This window comes from Vanellus vanellus (genome assembly GCF_965231255.1).
Source record: "Vanellus vanellus genome assembly, chromosome: 10".
NCBI classification, from domain to species: domain Eukaryota; kingdom Metazoa; phylum Chordata; class Aves; order Charadriiformes; family Charadriidae; genus Vanellus; species Vanellus vanellus.
The window spans coordinates 12,859,513-12,879,583 of record NC_138915.1 but is presented as its reverse complement, the minus strand read 5'-3'; the positions used below and the strand labels follow the sequence as shown (position 1 = coordinate 12,879,583).

Genomic DNA, 20,071 nt, shown 5'->3' with positions numbered 1-20,071 from the left:
CTGTATAAACTTCCAAAACCAATATTGAATCGCTGTAAGTCATCTGGATAAGTTGAGACAATGAGAAAGATTTTTCTATAAAACAAAATGAAGAGAGAACAGATTTCAGTGTCTTTCCTTCAACACCTGTCCCTGCTAAATATGAAGCGGCCTGTGAAAATGTCAGCAGCAACAAGTTGTCTCCTCATCAGGTTGCTCTGCAACAGCTAATTCAGAAATGTGGTGTGTTTTGTATCTGTCCTGCTGTGCTTAGTGACTGGCAAGCTATGAACCTCATGAAGTTCTCTCTAGCTCCTCAAAAGACAGTGGCTACAACCTAGAGGTAGGTCTGAGAGAACAGAGTTCCCTTGTGTTTTGTGAACTCCACATTGTTTTGAGAGCTCCTTTTATTTTTAGTTTTTACTTTTATGTGGTATTGAAGTTACCTTTTGGTTTATCCTGGTCATTTAGGCCAGACCAGTAGCAGAACTCATTTCTACAGGCAGGCTGTTAAACTTGACTCTTTCCCTATCTGACTTGGGTGAATCAAGGCTGATAAACTCCCAAGGAAACAGGGAGAGCCGCCTGTATTTTTCAGACTTTAAACTCCAGTCCTAAGGAATCCTGAGCTTGGAATAATAACAACCACTAATTCTCAAGCCATGGGGGCTTAAAATACACATGGGTTTAGGACTTGAGACTTACTACACCAGAAAGGAAGGTGATGGAGAGATTCCTGATGCATAGGAAGCATCACTCTTATACTATCCCACGAGTGTAAGATTTTTGCACACGCTTACAGCCTCTTATTTTCAGTTTATAGCAAAGGCTGCAGTTTTCCAGCAGTTCTGTTTTGTGTAATCATACCTTGGCTTCTCGCTGTGAGATCTGAAGGGATTTCTGCTGAGCCTGGCTATGCTTTTGTCAAAAGGAAATTTGTTGCAAATTGGAAGGGGAGAGATAATGACTTTAAATCAGAAAGTAATAGAGGATCAGGAAACCTTTCCACTAATCTCTGGAGAGCTGAACATAAAGGGCAGGTTCTACCTGCAATGGTGGAAGGTGGCACAGAGGCCTCACTGTCCCTTTCGGGCATCAGGTTCCAGGACAGCCACAGGGGCAAGACATCTTTTTTTGCTTTTTTGGGGCAAATATATGGAGCAATATGTTGTTTGCTGTGTATTAGTGTCTGAGCATCTGAAACTGGAAGCCGCCTATGTGCAAGAGACCTACAACCACGTTTTCTCTGTCGTGGGTAACTCCCGTTGCCCTCTGTGAACACCTCTTTGTTTTCCCACCTGTGAGCGACCGTGCCGTGCGTTTGGCTGCCGTCCCGCATCCTTAGAACCGGCTCAGTTTCGGCTTTCTGTGGGTAATTTACGGAACGCGCAAGGGAAGAAAGGATGACTTGGTGGCAGGAGCGGTGGGAACGCCGCTGGCTCCGGCCGCGGGGCATTAGGACCCGGCGGCAGCGGAGTGGAGGAGGCTGAATCCCCCTCCCGCTGTCCCCCTCGCTGCCTCTGCAGCTTTATTCCTCATCTCCTTCAATGGTGACTGACTACCTCCCGCCCGGGCTGGCAGCCGGAGCCAGAAGGCCTCGCTAGGACCGGTTCCCAGGACCGCTTGCCGGCGGCTCCATGGCATCTCCCAGGACTATCACCATCATCGCCCTCTCGGTGGCCCTGGGGCTCTTCTTCGTCTTTATGGGGACCATCAAACTGACCCCTCGGCTCAGCAGGGATGCCTACAACGAGATGGTGAGTACGGCAGCGGCAGCATGGAGGGAGACGCATTAGGGCTCTCGCCCCTCAACCTTGCGGCAGAAGCAGCATTTGCAGTGGGATACACGGAGGGTGTCCGCTCTGGAGCCCTGAGCGATGGGAGGGAGAGGGAAGCAGCTTATCTGTCTCCTTATTTGACGGACACGGAGAAAAACAAATAATACGCAGCGCTGAGGATATCCTAGCAGTCCTCGCTTGGGCTCTGTCTGAGCCCATCCATGGAGGATATCCTCTTGTGGATACGGATGGGTGGGGGAGGCGAGGAGAACGGGGTAAGCACAGCACAGCGGTGCCTGCAAAAAGATGGGGACGCGAGGGTCTCTGGAAAGCAAGGTCTGAAGAAGTGCCAGACACCTAGCAGGCGGCTACGGCTGATCCCGGGGAGAATACCTACCTCCTGGATGGGGGTAGGAAAAGCAGATGCGTGCTTTGGCAGCCAGATGATCGTCCTCAAAATTCTGTGCTTTAAAGCAAGGATAATGACACTGACTGTCCCTGCCTCACCAGACTGTGCAGGGATTAATTCGTGGCCGTAAAATGCTTTGAGATTCCTAGCTGGCAGAAGAAGGTATTATTAATAGTCACTTTACTATTCTTTTTGGCCTGGCAATGAGCCTCTCCTCCTCTTGGGAAAGGGGTGAGGAGAGGAAGGAGAAGTCACCGTGTGTGTTTCCCAGCTGGTGAGCTGGTTTGTGCTCTTCTCTGACCAGGGCCAACCCTGCTGCAGAGCTTTGCCGGCTGCGAGCTGCAGGCAGGCCAGGCACCGGCTGCCACCTTTTGCTTCCTTGTCTGTGTTTGCTTATTCTCCTGCCGCCCTCCCTCCTCCTCGTTATATTTATTGCAGCGGCTGAAAAGCGTTGGTATAATTTTTGTGCCCCTTAAAAAAAAAAAAATAGTGCTGGAAGTTTCCAGCACATTCTGTTCTCTCCCTTTGCTCCACCTGCCCAGCTGCTTTTCCTCAGCTCTCAAATAACATCTGAATCGCAGCGCCTCGTCTGCAGCCCAGCACAGGGATCTCACAGAGAAGAATCACCAAGAAGTAACTCAGGAGCAAAAGACTGAGATAAAGTGCCCAGAAAACAAAGCTCTTAAGCTTCTACTACATAAGGGACAGAAAAAAGCACTGAGACTTTAGGAGCATTGCAAAATCCTTGCTCTGTAAAATATTTTGCTTCTCTGTCCCTTTCTGCTTTACCAGGAGTCAGGCCTACAGGTAGGACTGATCTCTGTTTTTACAGAGAGAAAGCAGAGGCACTCGGGTATTACACAGCACCGTCATTCTTAATAGCCCGTATTGTAACATGTTAATGGCTCATTAGGCTTTCCTGCTTTTGCTGTGCTGCATACCAGGGTGGTCTGTCACATCACAGAGTTACGTGATAACTCCATTAACATAATCAGGTTAATGAAAACCTGATCTTGGCAATCAATAAGCCCTGAGCAAATACAGAACCTCTGTTACCTACCTACAAACACCAAACTTTCAGTTTTTCATTCAGCAAAGAACAGGCACACTAGTTTGTCTATCAAAATACTTAAAATACCAAAGTAGTCTAGGACATGCTGATAGTACATCTCTTTATAAAGCTGTATTTTTCACAACTGTTTAAAAATGAGGAGAGTTTTTATTCACTGAAGGTTTAAAATGCATCCTTACAAGGCATACAGAGCAAATGTGTCATGAGTTCTTCAATTACTTAGTAGCAAAAATGACAATGCTGTATATTTTCCACATGTGAAGTATAAGCTCCTCTTAGAAGGAAGTAGCAAAATTTACAGAGAAGTGAGGAAGTTCTGTGTGCCTGTAGCGGATGTTTCCAAAATTACATGGAAGTCAATCTACAATCTAATCAGCCCCTGTGAGAGCTGAACAACTGTGTACCAGAGATTTGGCTTCCATTTCCCTCTCCCTGATCGGAAAGCAGAAAACACAATGGCGAGAATATCTGCAGGGATAGTATACTCAAGTGTAAGTGGTAATAATTTCAGTGTCACCAATAACTAGGAGCTTTATTACAATATAAACAAAGAGGAAATACTTGACTGAAAAAAAAAACAAACCACCAAACCGAACAAAACCAATAAGCCTACGAGCACCTAATGTTCAAATGCAAGAACCTAAATTTGTGTAAGGACAGAGGTTGTTTCTTCCCTGAAAGAATGAGGCAGCCATGTGAGGAGGCTGAGTCTTGCAACTCGTACTGCTTTTAAATCCAGCACAAACCAGGGAGAAAAGGATGTCAGATGTCAGCTTGCTTTCACCTGAGGAAAGAAAAGATCATACAGGTATGTAAGCACAGGATGGGGCTGGTGAATCTCAGCTTTGATGTACAGTCCCATGCTAAGACTGTACACAGACACTGGCACAGAGTAAGTTGCTTTGAGGTAGAAAGAGACTTCTGTTTTTACATGCTGTGCCTTGGCTTTGCAGGGACTTGGTGTGTTATTTAATTATAAAGGCCGAGCTACTCTTAGACAGGTGTGTGCTTTTTTAACAACATGGTTCTGCATTGCCAATTCTAGCCATTGTAACTTCAGATTTCAGGAGAAGATACACCTGGCCTGGTCCTAGCTCCAAAGATGGGTGCTAGGTTGCAGAACTGTTTTCCATCGGGGAGACAACAGCTTATAAAGGGGGAATTGCAGGTTGAAGGTGTTAACATCCCTCCAACAGAAGCTTTAGGGGTACAGATTGGATATTGTGCCAGAGGGTCGTGTGATGATTGAGGGGATCTTTAGGTCATATTGCACATCAGCTTTGTCTTTGCTTTCTCACGTTATGGTGTTCTGTGCTATTACTGCTTGATTTCAGAAACGAGCATACAAAAGCTACGTGCGGGCCCTCCCCATGCTAAAGAAGATGGGAGTCAGCTCCATCCTTCTTCGCAAGAGCATTGGTGCCCTAGAAGTGGCGTGTGGCATTGTCATGACACTGGTGCCTGGTCGCCCCAAAGACGTGGCCAACTTTCTCCTCCTCCTCCTTGTGCTGGCTGTGCTCTTTTTCCACCAGCTAGTGGGGGATCCACTCAAGCGTTATGCCCATGCCCTAGTCTTTGGGATCCTGCTTACCTGTCGTCTGCTGATTGCCCGCCAGCCTGAGGAGCAGCCACCGGAAAAGAGGATCCTGTCAGTGAATGGGGATGAGCAGCCACTCATCCATGAAGCAGCTCCTGAGAAAGGCAAAATGAAGGTATCCTAGTTGAGTGTGTGCGAGAAATACGGACCCTCGAGGCAGCTCTCTCCAAAATCACCCAGAAAATTTGGTTTTTATTTACGTATTTATATTTTTTGTCTGTCTAAATAAAGTTGCACTTGGGGTCTGAGAGACACGTGGTATGTCTACACTGTAGTCTTGCTTTTGCTGCTGCCATGTCATGTATAAAAATACAAGCTGGCTTTCACCAGGACAGCTCGGAGGCAGTTAGCAGCCTGGCTGGAATAGCGCTGGCCTCCGCAGGAGCTGCAAAACCAGCCTGAGAGCGCGGGCAAAGACTGGGGCAGGTGCTCATGCTAACTCGGCACTGCTGCAGTGGGGAGATCAGTCCCCAAGCATCAGCCCTGAGCCCCACAACAGTTGAAAACTACCCCGGATGCACCGCTGCTACGTGGCAGTCTCGGCAACAGCGGCTGGGTAGAACATAACCAGAGTGCCCCTGTGCTGGCTTGTGCAGCCCTATACAGAAATCTATGTGTCCTTTTCCATAGTCAAGGGGGGAAAGGACCCTACCAAGCATAACAGTGCTGTTTATTGTGTTTGAGAGAGGGATCCCTTAGCCTTTGCCACCTCTGTGCCCGGTCCTTTCTTTGGACTGGTTGTACAGGGAAAACATATGATGCCCTATTTGAATCTTCCTCGATTCCCACACTTCACAGAGGCTCTAAAACTGGGACAATGGCCTGATAACACTCATTTTTTGCTTGCTTCACATGAGGAAATGGCATCTCTTTACCCCTCATGGCAGGGAGTAAGAATCCCTGGTGAGGGGATGAGGAGCAGAACTGCCCAAAGAACTCCAAAATATCTGTCTGCTGTTGGCAAATAGCATCATGCTCCCTATTTCCTTGCAAGAAAAAAATCCCTTTTTCCACAACTACTGCAATTTCATAGAATTGTCAGTTATTGATGATAGATGAGGGTCTGAACATGTCCAGGTACCTCATTGTTCATCCCATATACAGCTCCGGTGAGCTGAGAGAAGTTCTGTCACCAGAACCTGAATCCCTGTGTGTTGTATCTGGAATCTTACAGAGTGTCATAAGAAGCATGTGTTACCTCTGAGTTTGTTTGTTTTTCTTGATGTTTGTCTGTTTTCAATTTTTCCTTATTTTCTTACTCATGAAAATAAACTTTTTGAAGTTTGGAGAAAAATGTCTTGACAGAAACAAATTTCTTTTTTGAGAGACACATCTGAAAATATTTTTTCTCTGCTCAAACATTGCACCAAAAACGGGCAGAATCACGTCAGGGGAATTTCAGAGAAACACAAGGTGACACAGGATGGAAGCCATTGGAACACTACTGGACTATATATTGATAACCACAGGCATTTGAAAGAGATGTTTAAACATTTTCATGAAACAGTTTCAGATAAATTTCTGCTTCAGTACAATGTGGCAGTGAGAAAAGATATTTTCCAGTAAAATGTCAGTATTATATCTCTATAAAAATTGATGATGTTCATATGCAGTATATCCAGTTTCTTCTTAAGTTTGCTGCTGAAACAGATGTAGTCCCAAACATATATATGCTGAAAAATCCTCCTAGAGCCCCAAAGAATGACTAATTATCTCTTGTCAGATGTGCACCCTGAACAAAGGAAACTACCAACAAGCCACCTTTGTTAGACAATCTCTTGTCTTTACAGGCTACCTCAAGGTCATCCCAAACGTATACAGAATTTATTTCCCAAATGACACTTCATCTACCATGCCCTGACTGGAGCTATTAATCACTTTTTAATTCAAAACTAAATAAAAATATCACCAACTGAAAACCACACCATGATGTGTGTTCCTCCACAAAATACTCACAACTGAATTGCTGCAACCTTTCAGCCAGCTGCCTCTCACGTCTGCATCTAACTTTGTAAACTTCTGGAAACAAGTCTTTGCATTTGTCTTTTGTACTGTTCTTCACCAACACCTGTATAGATGCCATAATAATAAATGTAAAATATTCCACATAGCAAAACTTATCCCTGCAAAAAGGCTGTAAGTGAATTCTGAAAAAAGTCCCCCTCTTTTCACATTTGCAACATTATGACTTACTCATCTGTACTGGTGGCTATATGTTCTTTATTACAGATGAAGTCAAGACTCCAGTTAGAGTCCAATAACAAGAATTCTGTATTTATCTATAATGGGTTGACCTCCAACATTGCCCCCCAGCATTAGGAAACTATTTTTGGAAGCTACCAGTCATCTTCGCTTGCTAGAGGTGATAAGGCGACAAGAACTGATTTAGTGCTTTTGTAAGACCACGACGCTAATTAACTCTTCCAATATTTTTTTTTCCCCTGCCCTTTTCTTTTTTCCCTTTATCTCCAAGCCCACAATTCCATTCCCGCCGCGCTCATCCCGCTGCGGCCGTGGAGGGCACCTTCCGGCGCCGGCGCAGCGGACTGGGGCGGGGTGTCTGTCACAAAGGTGCCCGGCTGCGGCCTACCGGGCTGAGGGCTCACCACTGCCACCCCGCCGCCACCGCAGGGCCCACCTGCCTGTTAGAAGAGGGATGGAAAGGGCCACTGCGGATACCGGGCCCTGCTCGGTTTCCACCCACTCCCGGACCCGGCGCCCCCCCACCGCCATCTCCCCTCCGCCCGACTGCGCATGCTCAGAACCGCGGGACGGGGCGGAAGCACCGCCTTTCCCAGTCGCAGCACGTCGCGCATGCGCAGGAGGATGCGATGCTGAGTGGCGGGCAGTGCGCATGCGCGGAAGGAGGAGGCGGGGCGTTGCGTGGCAGGCAGTGCGCATGCGCGAGCCGTAGCGCGGGGTTTTGAACTGCGGAGCGGTTGGAGGAGGAGGAGGCGGTGGCAGCAGCAGGAGGAGGTAACTGTGGTGGGGGCCGCAGTCAAGGCAGCGTACCCCGGGTCGCTGCTCCTTCGGGGGGGGGGGGGGGGGTGCCGGGTGCCGACGCCGCTCTTGAGACCTCGGAGCCGCCGGGCCCGGGCAGGCCGCGGCTTCCTCCTTTCCCTCAGAGCCGCTCCCCGCGTCGGGCGGCCGGAGCTTCACAAAGGCCTCTGCGGGAACTGAGGGGAGAAGTGTGTGTGTGTGCGCGTCGGCTGGGGAGGAGGGAAGGGGTGTTCATGCCAAGTGTGCCTGTGGAAGCGTCTAGTATTGAAGAACTGTGCAGTGGTGGGCTCGCTGTTAGTAACTGGTGATAGAACTGGTGTTTCGGCCTCTCTGTTTAGCTCCGCTTTAAGGTCTGGTGGCCCTCTCTTCCTCACCAAGCCTTTCTGGTAGAACTCCTGCAAGACAAAAGGAACAAACAAACAAACAAACAAACAAAACAAGTAGAGTGGGTGCAAAGGAATCTGAGAAAGCTGCTGTTGTACTTCAGAGTGTGGTAGCCAAGGGCTGTCAGCTCGATCTGCTTCCTGAACCACCTACAGTGTGCTCAGGTGGTTTGAGGTGCAACCAGCAACATTCCAGCTCTAGGGTTTTCTGCAACTCTTACGTGCCAGTCCAGCTAACCACAGTATGGTTGCTATCAGGAATCTTTGCTGTTTTGAAGCATCTCAGATACTGTTAGTCACCATCATGCAAGGCATCTTTGTGGGAGTCCTGATGTGCTTGGTGTTGCCCTTTAATACTGAGGGAGTACATTTCACCTGAAATCAGTAGATTTCATTTGTAAGTAAGAATGCCCTGTGTGTTTATATCAGTGCGTGGTTCAGATGAGACCTTGACATAGCTAGCCAGAGATATGTTCTTGGTATGCTGCACATGGAAGTTAGTGACAAACCTATAGGAAAACAGGGATGATTCTAACATCATAAAGAAGCACGAGGTGAAGAGGGAGTGTGAATTGAAAATAATTCTGTTTTATTGTGCCAGAAAAGCTGGGAAGCAAAAGATAGGCTCCAGCAATCCAGGGACATGCATGCATACTCTATGAAATACAGGAAATGGTAGCAAAATTGCACATTTTGTGGACAAAAGGTTGATCTCTCTGGCTTATTGAGGAGAAAATGCCACTTTTCATGGTTGTATTTCACCCAGAGCTAGGCAGTTTTGCGGTGTTGGTAGCTCTTGTCCTTTGCTTGGAAGTTCACCGAAATTTCATACGTTTTTTTCAGTCCTACCTGCTAGGTAGAAAGGATACAGAAGAATCTAATTTTTGTAAAATTGGAATGTGATCCTCTAAAGTCTGTGCATTACTTTGCAGGAAATCATGACCTGTAGACTGATTACATAGTATTGTGTATGTAATACACAATAGAAGTAATGAAGCTGATAATGGAGAAAATAAACTCAGAAGCAAATTGTTGATTGTCTGTTGCTAACTCTCTGGTTATGTTAATTTTTGAATCAAAATACTATATAAATTCTATCAGATAATTTTTAACTCGAAAAGAGTTTTTGTTAATTTTTACTTGTGTGGTTTTTCTTCCATTTTTTAATGAAAGAAAGAATGGAATTTTGATACACTGTTGTCTGTGTATCTTCTGAGTATATTGTCTGATTTTTTTTTTTTTTTAGGTGGCTGGCTCTAAATGATTTCCTCTGAAGTTACTCTGTTATGTTATGCAGGATCTGTCTAAAATCCGTTTGTCAGGAAAATATATTTTTCTTTCCTTGCAGGGAACTGGTGCTCTGATGTTCTTCAACTGTTGGACGTTGATCTATTTTCTTGCCTCTTCATAATGAAGGATTGAAACCCACATGACATAAGTAAAATTCTCCAGTCTCAGCTGGGAGTCTGAAAAGATGCAGCGAAGAGGGAGTTCTAAGACCCCAAAGCAGGCTTGGCAAGTTCAAAACAACCATCAAACTGATCTCTCTGCATGGCGAAAAGGAGGGAGAATTGACCCTGAAAAAAGTGTCCAGAGTCATCAATCTCCTAAAGATCAGAAAAATGACAGCAATCAAGGCTCCCTTGAGGAAGCTTTGAGTTACTTTGATAAAGGTAAGAGCAGTTTTAAGGTTAGCTATGTAGGATTGAAAATATAACAACTAAATTCTTAATAACAATAATTTTAATGTTACCTAATTTTACCTGGTGTTTTCCCTCTTTAATGCCTGAGCTTTGTAAAATTTCTCTAATGTCTTAAAAGGTTTTCCCCTTCCTGTCACTATGTAAAGAACCCAACAAAAAGGAATATATGTTGGGACAGTTCAGAGAAGTTTAAGACAGTTCACTTGCCATTCAGAAGTTGTTTCATCCTTGTGTTTATTGTGTTTGGTTCTGTTTTTTTTTCCTAGTTCAAGACCGTGTTTCACTGAAAAAGAACAGTGTTCTGCAGAAACACTTGACTACTGTGGAAAGCATTGCCCTGGAAAGAGGGTTACCCCCTGAAGCATTTGATGTATTGCTAAAAGTGGCACTCAATGGCAAACTCGGTAAAATGTTTATATGCTGCTAGTGTGTCTTCTGTGAATATCTCTTTCCCTTCTAATCAACCCTGCTCGAGACTGTGTTTATGGTGACTGTGTTGTTAGGTACTTTAGCGTAAAATTACTTTTTCTGGTGTGCTTTGGTGTAATTTCTGACTTCGTGCTAAAAATAACCTCAATCCTTGCTACAGGAGAGTGATAACCAGAAAAATTAAGCTTTTCAAAAAATATTTGTACCAAGCCATATTTCCTCTGTTTGTAATTGCAGGTCTCTGAAAGACTTAAAGCATGTCCTTAGCAACCGTGTGTTTTTTCCTTGTTGTAACTGTTTATGTAGATTTCTTTTGCCTAAGATCAAAATAATTGAACAAACGGATGTAGTTGTACTAGTGAAATTTGCTGAAATTAAAATGTCATTCTAATAATCAATTCAACAGTGTCAGTCCTCATGCTGCTTTCTTAGAAATGGTGGCCACAGTTTATACTTATAAATAATGAAATATTCAATAAAAAAAAACCCAAACCCCCTAAACTTTCCCATCCCTCCTACACAAGAGGAGCACACAGGATTCTTTCCTCATTACACAAGTATTCTAGTGCTTTTCTTGATTTAAAATTACTAGCTTATCTCCAGAATGCTAACTTGCTGATGTTTGGCTAACTGTCTATAGTCTTTGCTGAAGCAATTGGTTGCTTAATATTACTAGAAATTTGTGTTACTTTTGGTTGTCTTGCCAAGCGTCTGAAGGCTATTTCAGTACTAAAATACTTGATATTATAATTTATTTTTTTAAAGCTGAAAAAAATATTTCTCATAGTTTTTTTTTGAGGTATAGGTAAGTCTCTACTAGACTATTGTGCACTGTTACTTTAAGCAATGACGCTCTGACTAATCTTGTGCAGAGAGAATTTTGACCTAAGCTGCAAAATCATATTAAATAACCTGGTACATGAGCACCATCTTATTTTAAATTGTATTTTCCAGCTGATACAGTGAATACTCGTTTACTGAAGAGCCTTGTTCCAGCCTCAGTAATACCAGAAAATTCTGTGGTTTCATCTGTATCTTGGCTCTGTGTCAGCAAATGTTCAGGCAACGTCCAGGTAACTTAAGAGATGTTTACAGTAGTTATTGCTTCTGCACAGGGGGTGATGATGAGAGATTATTTTCAGGAAGCAAAAATCCTGAGGTTTTAATGTGCAAGGTTCTTGCATGAGGTACCATCACTTAGACAGCTTGCCAGAGATACCCATTGCTGGAACGGCAGTGGGAACTGAGGAACACTTTTGAGGCGTGAGTGGAAATTTGCACAGTTCCTACTTGTCTTGTGTCTCTGGATTCCTTAGAAATGGTTTCTCCACCAACATTTCTGTGAAATACTTCAGCAATGTGAGGCATTCTTCACCAATTTCAATGAGATATCCCTTAGGTTCTGTGTTCCTTGGCCATGGCAACATGACTTAATGTTAGCAAAACAATCTTTTTCGTCTTTATGTAGTCTGATCAAAGCTTTACCTCATAGAATCAAAGAATCATTTAGGTTGGAAAAGACCCTGAAGATCGAGTCCAACCGTTAACCTAGCAGTGCCAAGTCCACCGCTAGACCATGTCCTTAAGCAGCATGTCTGCATCTCATTTAAATACCTCTAGGGATGATGACTCAACTGCTTCCACTGGCAAGCTGTTGCAATGCTTGACAACACTTTTGGTGAAGAAACTTTTTTCCTTATATCCAAAATAAACGTCCCCTTGTGCAACTTGAGGCTGTTTCCTCTTGTCCTGCTGCTTGTTATTTGGGAGAAGAAACTGACACCTACCTCACTACAGCCTCCTTTCAGGTAGTTGTAGAGTGGGATAAGGTCTCCCCTCAGCTTCCTCTTCTCCAGACTAAACAACCCCAGTTCCCTCAGCCACTCCTCACAGGACTTGTGCTCTAGGCCTGTCACCAGCTTCATTGCCCTTCTCTGAACACACTCCAGCACCTCAATGTTTTCTTGTAGTGAGGGGCACATACTCAGAACTGGACTACTTTTTCCATTCTGATATAGCAGTCGGTGTTCTTGTCAGGCTTTCTTCAACAGCTGAATTATCCTTGTTCTGTTCATCTGTAGCTATCTGGTTGTCTTTGAGAGTGGCATGTATCCTTAATAATTGTCTCTTAAATTGGCTAGTGATTGGTCTGTCTTGCTTTTGTCCATCACTTAATGTAATATGGCTTTTTTCCTATCTGCAGCTGCTTTTTTTAAGATGGCTGATCACAATGTTTGACTTCATTGATCACAAGGAACAACTTCATGCCCTCTATGGTTTCTTCTTTTCCTTGCTGCAAGATGAGAAGATGGTAAGGAGAGCTGGAGAATATATGGAATTGACAAAATAAACCTAAATGTTCATCAGTACTATGCATATTAATGCTAGAATTAGTCTGGAGTAACTGTTGGTTAGAGACCATTTTCTGATGGCTGGAATTTATTTTCCTTTTTTCTTTTTGCATTCTAAGATTGCTGGGTAATTTACATTTAGAAACAGGGAAGTACTGTAGGATTATTTCAGTTTCAGTGCCATGGTCTGGTTGGTTAAACATGTGATGCAGAATAGCAATTATTGGAAACAAGCAGAGTGCCAGTATATTCTGTCTAAATTCCCAAGAGTAACTGGAGCTGCAGTCTCTGGGATTGCCTCTGATGTCAGACATCAGATGCACGGTTGAAGTCTCCCACTCCTGTGGAGAAACTGACTTGCATACCTTGCTTTAAAAGGTTTTTTCCTTTTTACCCAATGTTTATTTAAAGGTGAGAAACTAAATGCTATTCTACTTAATTGATTAGAAATGTAGCTTAAATGAGAACAATCAATCGGGAGACTGGCAACTGTAAAATCTGGGTGCTGAAATATTGAAGTGTGTGGATTCAGTTCATATTAAGATCATCTTGGCAGTCATGTTAGATATGAAATTGTTAATATTCTTTCAGTTTAGGATATTTTGTGGCTAAGACTTTTAAAGTTCCCAAGGTTCTGAGTTATATTTCTTGCCAAGTTTTTAATGGTTTTAGGTTAACATTAGTTATCTCTTCATAAAACTGGATTTAGGTTCTTACTATTTAAAACAGCGTTTTCAGGCCTGATGGGCCAATTGGAAAGTGCAGCAGAGTTTGTGTGAAACTTAAGACCCTTACAGCCTCAACTGTAGTTAGAAGCTCTAATAAACTATTTTGATTCAAAGGTGCCTTTTGTTTTGAAAATGTAATTGTACTTTCACTGCTGACTCCTGAAATACCTAGACCATGTTCCAAAAAACCAAGATCCAAGCATGCTGAATATCTTGATTACTATGGGGACTGCTCATAGTGCAGATAATATTTCTAAATAAAACTTAAAATTGACATGTGTGGCATGAAAAAAAAAAACAAACAACAAAAAAACCCCAAAAAACAAACAAACAAAAAACAAATAACCCCCCCAAAAAAAACAACAACCCAACATACTACTCCCTAAGGCAAGTAAGGTATGCTCTGCTGCAATGGGGACACAGTGATGACTTGAGGCAGCCAACTAAATGAAGCAATACTAGCTTGTGAACCCTGTACATTGCTTTCTGTGTATCCTGGTTAGTAGTCTGCAGCAGCAGGATAATTCATTGCTGCCTCTTCTTTGCAGTGCCCCTATGTCTGCCACCTGCTCTACCTGCTGACCAGGAAAGAAAGTGGTGAGTCAATCCAATTGTATGAGATGGAATACCGTTTTGTTTCTTATTCTGTTTGCTGGCACTGCCTTCTCTTCCAGTGGAGCTAATAGAATGACTAGCCAATGTATTGTTTTTAAGGCAAGGAAGCACCAGTGGTAGTTCAGTCTGATTTGTGTAAAATTTTCTGAATTGGAAACCTATCTATTAGCCTAGAAATAAGACTGATTCTACTTGCTTTGCCATGATTTTCTAGAATAAAAACTACATTGTATTTTTGCTTAAATGTCCGATACAGTGGTTTTTAAATCCATTATGTCCTTAACTGTATTTCTAGTCAAGCCTTTTCGGATTAGGAGACTACTTGACCTCCAAGCAAAAATGGTGAGTTTATTTCAAATCTTGTAGAGTTTGAACCGCAGTTTTTAAGACTAATGTCCTTACAAGATGGAAAACAGTGGCTAGTGTCTCAGGGCAGAGTTAGTCTTGGAATTGTAGGCTGTAGTCTTTGTAGCATCATAGCTTGTCTATCTTACATGTGCGTCCCTAATATTCATTCGTGTTTTGTGAGCACACACAATGACATGCACAAAGCTATACATTTTATGGCTAGATGTGGTAAGATCTCTGCAGTAAGGGGCGGCTTCGTTTATCTATTACCATCTTTAATTTTCTGTTTGTCTTTCTTTATCCAGTGGTATCAAAAATGACTGAGAAATATAAGATTGTAGAGGACTTGCTCCCTTATTTGTAAGGAAAAACTAGCTATAATAACATGTTTTTGGAGCATTTACATAGTAGAAGACTGTATTTTTCATAGTTTTTGATTAAGTTCCTTTTTAGAGTTATGACTACAGAAAGTTCTTTCTTTGATCCCCTTCCTATGGTATTTCATTGACATAGTTTCTGTTCTTCCTTTAATTTTCAGTTGTCCATCTATGGTTACTTAGTGATGTGTAGCTTTAAAAAGGTTTTAGTAATCACTGGGTTTTTTTTGCTTCTAGAATACAGTATTAAGTTTCTATATTAAAAACATACCCCACGTGTTTTTCCTCTTGTTCTGCTATTTGACAGGGAATGCAGTCTCATCTGCAGGCTCTACTATCACTTTACAAACTCTACTGTCCTGAGTTGGTGACCATAACCCTTCCTGGGAAAATGAAGGTAAGGAATTACATTTTATCTATTTGGAACCAGTACTTAACGACAGTATTTGCACTGAGCTTTCCTTTTAAGCTATAGCATGATTTATCGGTGAAGACTAATTCCCTTTCCTCTTTTCATTGAGTAAAATCAGGTGTAGATGAGGATTCCTTGCCTTGTGTTTTGTTTCCTTTTCAGCACAATGAGATGATTTGGAATAGAATGGCATCCACCTTCATCCTTTTGAGGATGACTTTAATCCTCCTTTTGGTGTTCTTGATGGTTTTGACTTGTTTTGCACAAAGTTAAGTTCTTCAGGAAACAAACTGTCTTATTTGTACAAGGCATTGTCCAAATTGCTGACTTGCTCAAGTACAAATAACAGTGGAAGTCAGTAACTAACTTCCCATTTGGAAACTATGTCACAGAAAAGAGGGGAAAAAAAGTGGAAAAAAATGCGGTAAGCTGATTTGCCAGACGCTCAAGGTAGCGGCAAAAAATATGACTCTGTGTTTAGAGAAGCCTATAGGTATGCTTATCCCTTTGACCAAGTAGAATATATGTAGCCAATACTAATATATAACAGAAAGTAGCAGCAGGTGAGATGTAAACTCTGCAACAAATTTTCTTTTGGTACTTCAATGGGATAGACTTAGGGTTTGTAGTGTGTGTGTGGTTTTGGTGGTTTTGTTCTTTTTTTTTTGAAGATACATTTAATTAATACATACAACTTAATTCCTGTAAAAGAAAATTTGTTTTATTTCAATCTGCTTGTATACTTACATTGCTCTCTAAACTTACACTTTGCATAATCCTGCACAGTCATCTCTTTACACTTTTTGGCATGCACAGAAGTGAAGCAAATATCTAGCAACTAAAACCCCAATACCTCTTCAGCTGCTTTTATGAAAACACTGTGTTAATTTGCATAATAAAAGCTTGATTACCTAGGCCCAAACCAATCTGAATACTTTTGTGATGGTTTGGCACTGGATTAGGATTTAAAGACTGATTGCAATTGAAGTGACAAAAAATAAGTTTTGTGCAAAGTTGTTGGGTTAATTTTTCTGGTTTTCTTTTTAGCTGTAGTATCTACATTAATTTGAGAATTCGATTACTCGTTGAATTGTTCTGTTTGGCAGATATCACCGATGCTGAAGTCGGGAAGCTTTCCTTTGTAACTTGCATAAGCATACCTTGGTCATGTTTTACTTTAATGTATAGTAGAGTTTTAATCTATGAATTGATGATTTATCTGAATAAGAATTATAAGTCAGAAGTGTTGGAGATCCCTTCTGTAAAAGGGGACGTCCTTTCAGAAGGAAATAAAAGCATAACTGTTGAACTATAGTCAAAAGCTAATGAAACAGAGGAATGATGAGAGTTCTGTGCTGTGCAAATCTAGCCTCTTGGTCTGTCAAGCAGAGTTGAGTGTATATACATCACTGTGGTGACACTTGTCCGGATAGAAACTGATCTTTTGTCACTTTGTCTTAGTTTGGCTTCTTGCATGGATATCTGATTTATGTTTTCAGACTTACTTCAAGAATTCAGAGGGCCTGTGGAAAGCAGCAATCAACACAGTTAGGCGAAGAAACCAGGAAAGCTCTCAAGTATTCCGGCTGCTGGGTTTAGGCACAGCTCAACCTCAGTCCAGAAAAAGGGTAGGTGGTGGGCCTAAGGTAGACCCTAGACAGTGCCAAACAGCTGTTTTCAGTATGAATATTGGCAAATAATGGGAGTCAGGCTGTATTTCAGCACTGGGAAAGGTGGAATAGCTATATAGAAATGCAACATTCCCATTATAATGAAAGTCTGGATACCTTTTTTTGCAAAACAGGGTCTGTATGGGAACACTGGTCACAAGTGCACTTGATTGCATTGGAAAATGGGAGATTGCTATTCATTTGTGTTTCTTTTCTACAGAAATGGAATACACAATTGATTATACCTGCAAGCAGTACAAACAGAAATAGTTTAGATGAGGTCAGAGAAAAGAACTGTGATTTGTATAGGACGAATGAGCCTTTTCCAGTGGAGCAGCTGCAGACCTTTTCTCAGCTCCTACAAAATATCCACCATCTAGAGGTGAGTTTCAGGGAGGTCTCGGTAAGCTCACTGAATGTTTTGAGAGATCAAAGGATATTCCTGTATGCTCTGTTTATATATGAATAGTGTGTGGGCTACCTAGTTCTGACAGAGCATCTAGTCCTACCTGAAAGTGATGAATGAGTCCTGGAGATGGTCTTGTTGCTGGTAAAATGATTAGACAACTCTGATAGAATGAGATTCTTTGGCAATTTGCTAATGTAAATACTGAATAATTGTTTTTCATGATTTCTCTTGCAGTTTCCTTCCCAGATGGGTTCAGTGCTAACAAACCCTTTATTGCTTCACTACATGAATTGCATCAAAGATGAATCTGTTTACCTGAGGCTCTACTATTGGATGGGCCAGACTCTTCAGGAAGGTAGGAGCTTAATATTACCTTGCATGGTAGGGAGGTAAAGTATGTCTGAGGCTTTTCACCTTTCAATAGTGGTACTTTGCTATTCAGTTTTGCAGTGATTAATCACATAGCATTAAAACAACTACTGGAGGAGAATTTTTTTTTTTCTGATTGTGCTTATTCTTGCTGTGCTCATATTCAAATACAGTATTCTGTGCTGTTTAGAATGCACCTGGTGTGTGGCTGATAATAACCTATATGAAGAAGAATTCAAGGACTTCCTGGAAACCATCTACAAGACAGAGTGTTTCTTGCAGGTAAATGCCTGTTTTGTGGGAGCCAAGGGTTTCACGAAGTCTTCCCTTAAAGTGCTTTTGGGACTTACCTACTTCCTGTAGTATCTCTGAGAAGTAACAGTGTCTCAAGTAATAAAAATACATACTCCTCTAGTGAGTTAATATTCTGGAGATGGCCTTGCTTTCTGCAGGGAAGATAATTTGAGAATGACCTTTGAGAATGATAATTTAAATGTCCTGGTGAATTGTACGGCAAGAAGGAGGTGTAAGCCTCTTTCTTCAGTTTGAAGCGAGCATGGTGCAGGCATATGAGATGAGTTTTTGAATGTTCATCTTCTGCTTCGTAGGAGGGATTTTCTTCCTGTGAAGAGTTCCTGTATAAGAGCCTTCCTCTCTGGGATGGCTTCTGCTGCCAATCACAAGTCCTCAGACTTGTGAGTTGGATCCCCCTCAGCAGCCCCTCTGGTATGTGTTGCAGATCCCTTGGGTGAGGCTGGACAGTGTCTGATTTTGGGGGATAGAATGTGTGCACATATATCATGCTGCTTTCACATTTGTTTCAGAAATAAAGTCACATCTCTATGATCCCCTGGCACAGCTCTTCTTCACATCGTCCCTTTACTTTAAGGTAATTTAAGTGAGTACAGTGACTTTACTTGTAGTTGATACTGCTCTCTGCCCTTGTGTCAGGTGTAGAAGTCTGAGGGATTGTACAGGGGACTTGTTTTGGGGAAGTCTGTGCCCAAATATTACTTACAACACAACTTCTTTGGGAATTTGGGTGCCTTTAAGATAGTTTCTTTTTTGACTGGAATTAAACTGGGGCATTGGAAATAGAAAAAAACCTGATAGTAACAAGACAATAGTTAGTTTATTTTATTGCAATTTTAACTTGGTATGTGAAACTCACATTCTCCAGGAAAAGCTGTGTAAGACATACATTCAGTTCAATGGGACATGCAATTATTTCGCTGCTTTTGACAGTCCTGAGAAGCTCTTAATATCTTGCCTTGCATATGTCAATACTCATGACATTTTTTGTTTAGCATTCTTCACTTATGTAAATTGTCATCAACCTGTTTTCTTTTTGCCTGTTGCAGTGCAGTGTTCTTGAGAGCCTGAAAGAGCTGTTGCAGAACTGGTTAAATTGGCATGTGATTCATTTGGATTCAGAGTCTGACTCTCAAGTCAATTCTTTGTAAGTTTTTCTGAAATAAATGCAATACAGTGTTCTGTGCATTTAGATATATATTCTAGCCCCGTTACCTAGCATAAAGACCAACTAGAAGGTTAATAATGATGTAATGTTTCTCCTCTGTTGTAAGCTACTTTGTCAATCCTGTTCATTCGCTTTAAAAATATTTCTATTGACACTGAAAATTGAATTGTCAAGAAGTCAAAATCCTTGTGACACTGACAGCTGGGTCATGTTTGCAATAATCCTGGTAACAGTATGTTACTGGGTATATTGAAGACCAAATGCATGTTGCTGAATGGTTGGTGGGTCAGGAGGATAAACTTCAATTCCTTTTTTACCACTTTACCTTTTTACTGTTTGCGAAGAAGTGTATATATACTAATGTTGCATCATGGCATTGCTGCAGGAATACCACCCTTTCTGGACTAGTGAACGTGGTGGCTGAACTGATCCACTTTGTTGGATGGATCTCTACTGTTGCATTGCGTTTGGAAAACAATCCTACTTTCTTGCTGTACTTCATCCTGGATTTCTATGAGACCGTATGTATCCCATTCATCTCAGCTTTCAAAATCCCATACTCTAAGACTGTTTGCATTTTTTTTTTTTTTAAGCTAGAGCATGAAAACACTTTCCTCATTATAGTTTACATAACTTTGTGATTAAATGCAAGAATGTTCCGAATATGTGGTAGATCTAGGGGTAGTAGCTGCTGCTGTTGCATCCATATGCAGAACTAAATATGCTGCTAGAAAATGGTTGCTCTTAAGTGAACTTAAGTGAACTGTGGAAGGGGAAGTAACAATACAGCATAAAAAGCTTTTTTAATGCTAACTTATAGAAAAGAACAACGGTCAGTTCAATTACAAATAGTATATCCTGATGTTTTTCTTAAATGTTCCATTAAAATGAAGGTTTTTTCCCCAATTTGTCCTGTAGACAAACTAAGCAGCATCAAATAGATTTAAACCTTTTCTCTAGCT

The 20,071-nt window shown here is 42.0% G+C and overlaps 2 protein-coding genes across 2 annotated transcripts in view; both read left to right on the top strand.

The window, feature by feature from the left end:
• Window positions 1-1,616: 1,616 nt before the first annotated feature.
• TMEM35A (transmembrane protein 35A) lies at window positions 1,617-5,143 on the top strand (the record flags this gene model as incomplete). Its single annotated transcript, XM_082488229.1, has 2 exons — window positions 1,617-1,736; window positions 4,573-5,143. 2 exons carry the CDS (start codon window positions 1,617-1,619, stop codon window positions 4,957-4,959), a joined length of 507 nt encoding a protein of 168 aa, XP_082344355.1. The 3' UTR covers window positions 4,960-5,143.
• Window positions 5,144-9,688: 4,545 nt separating this feature from the next.
• The window catches only part of CENPI (centromere protein I), a gene marked incomplete at its 3' end in the record, with an annotated part of 39,223 nt that continues 28,840 nt past the window's right edge, over window positions 9,689-20,071 (top strand). The window contains exons 1-15 of the mRNA XM_082488452.1: window positions 9,689-9,891; window positions 10,188-10,325; window positions 11,305-11,423; window positions 12,554-12,661; window positions 13,978-14,026; window positions 14,340-14,386; window positions 15,077-15,166; window positions 16,681-16,809; window positions 17,072-17,233; window positions 17,495-17,615; window positions 17,820-17,911; window positions 18,238-18,355; window positions 18,454-18,518; window positions 18,991-19,088; window positions 19,495-19,630. Coding sequence (XP_082344578.1) covers window positions 9,693-9,891; window positions 10,188-10,325; window positions 11,305-11,423; window positions 12,554-12,661; window positions 13,978-14,026; window positions 14,340-14,386; window positions 15,077-15,166; window positions 16,681-16,809; window positions 17,072-17,233; window positions 17,495-17,615; window positions 17,820-17,911; window positions 18,238-18,355; window positions 18,454-18,518; window positions 18,991-19,088; window positions 19,495-19,630 — 1,671 coding nt within the window. The 5' untranslated portion in view covers window positions 9,689-9,692. The remainder of the gene's footprint in view (window positions 9,892-10,187; window positions 10,326-11,304; window positions 11,424-12,553; window positions 12,662-13,977; window positions 14,027-14,339; window positions 14,387-15,076; window positions 15,167-16,680; window positions 16,810-17,071; window positions 17,234-17,494; window positions 17,616-17,819; window positions 17,912-18,237; window positions 18,356-18,453; window positions 18,519-18,990; window positions 19,089-19,494; window positions 19,631-20,071) is intronic.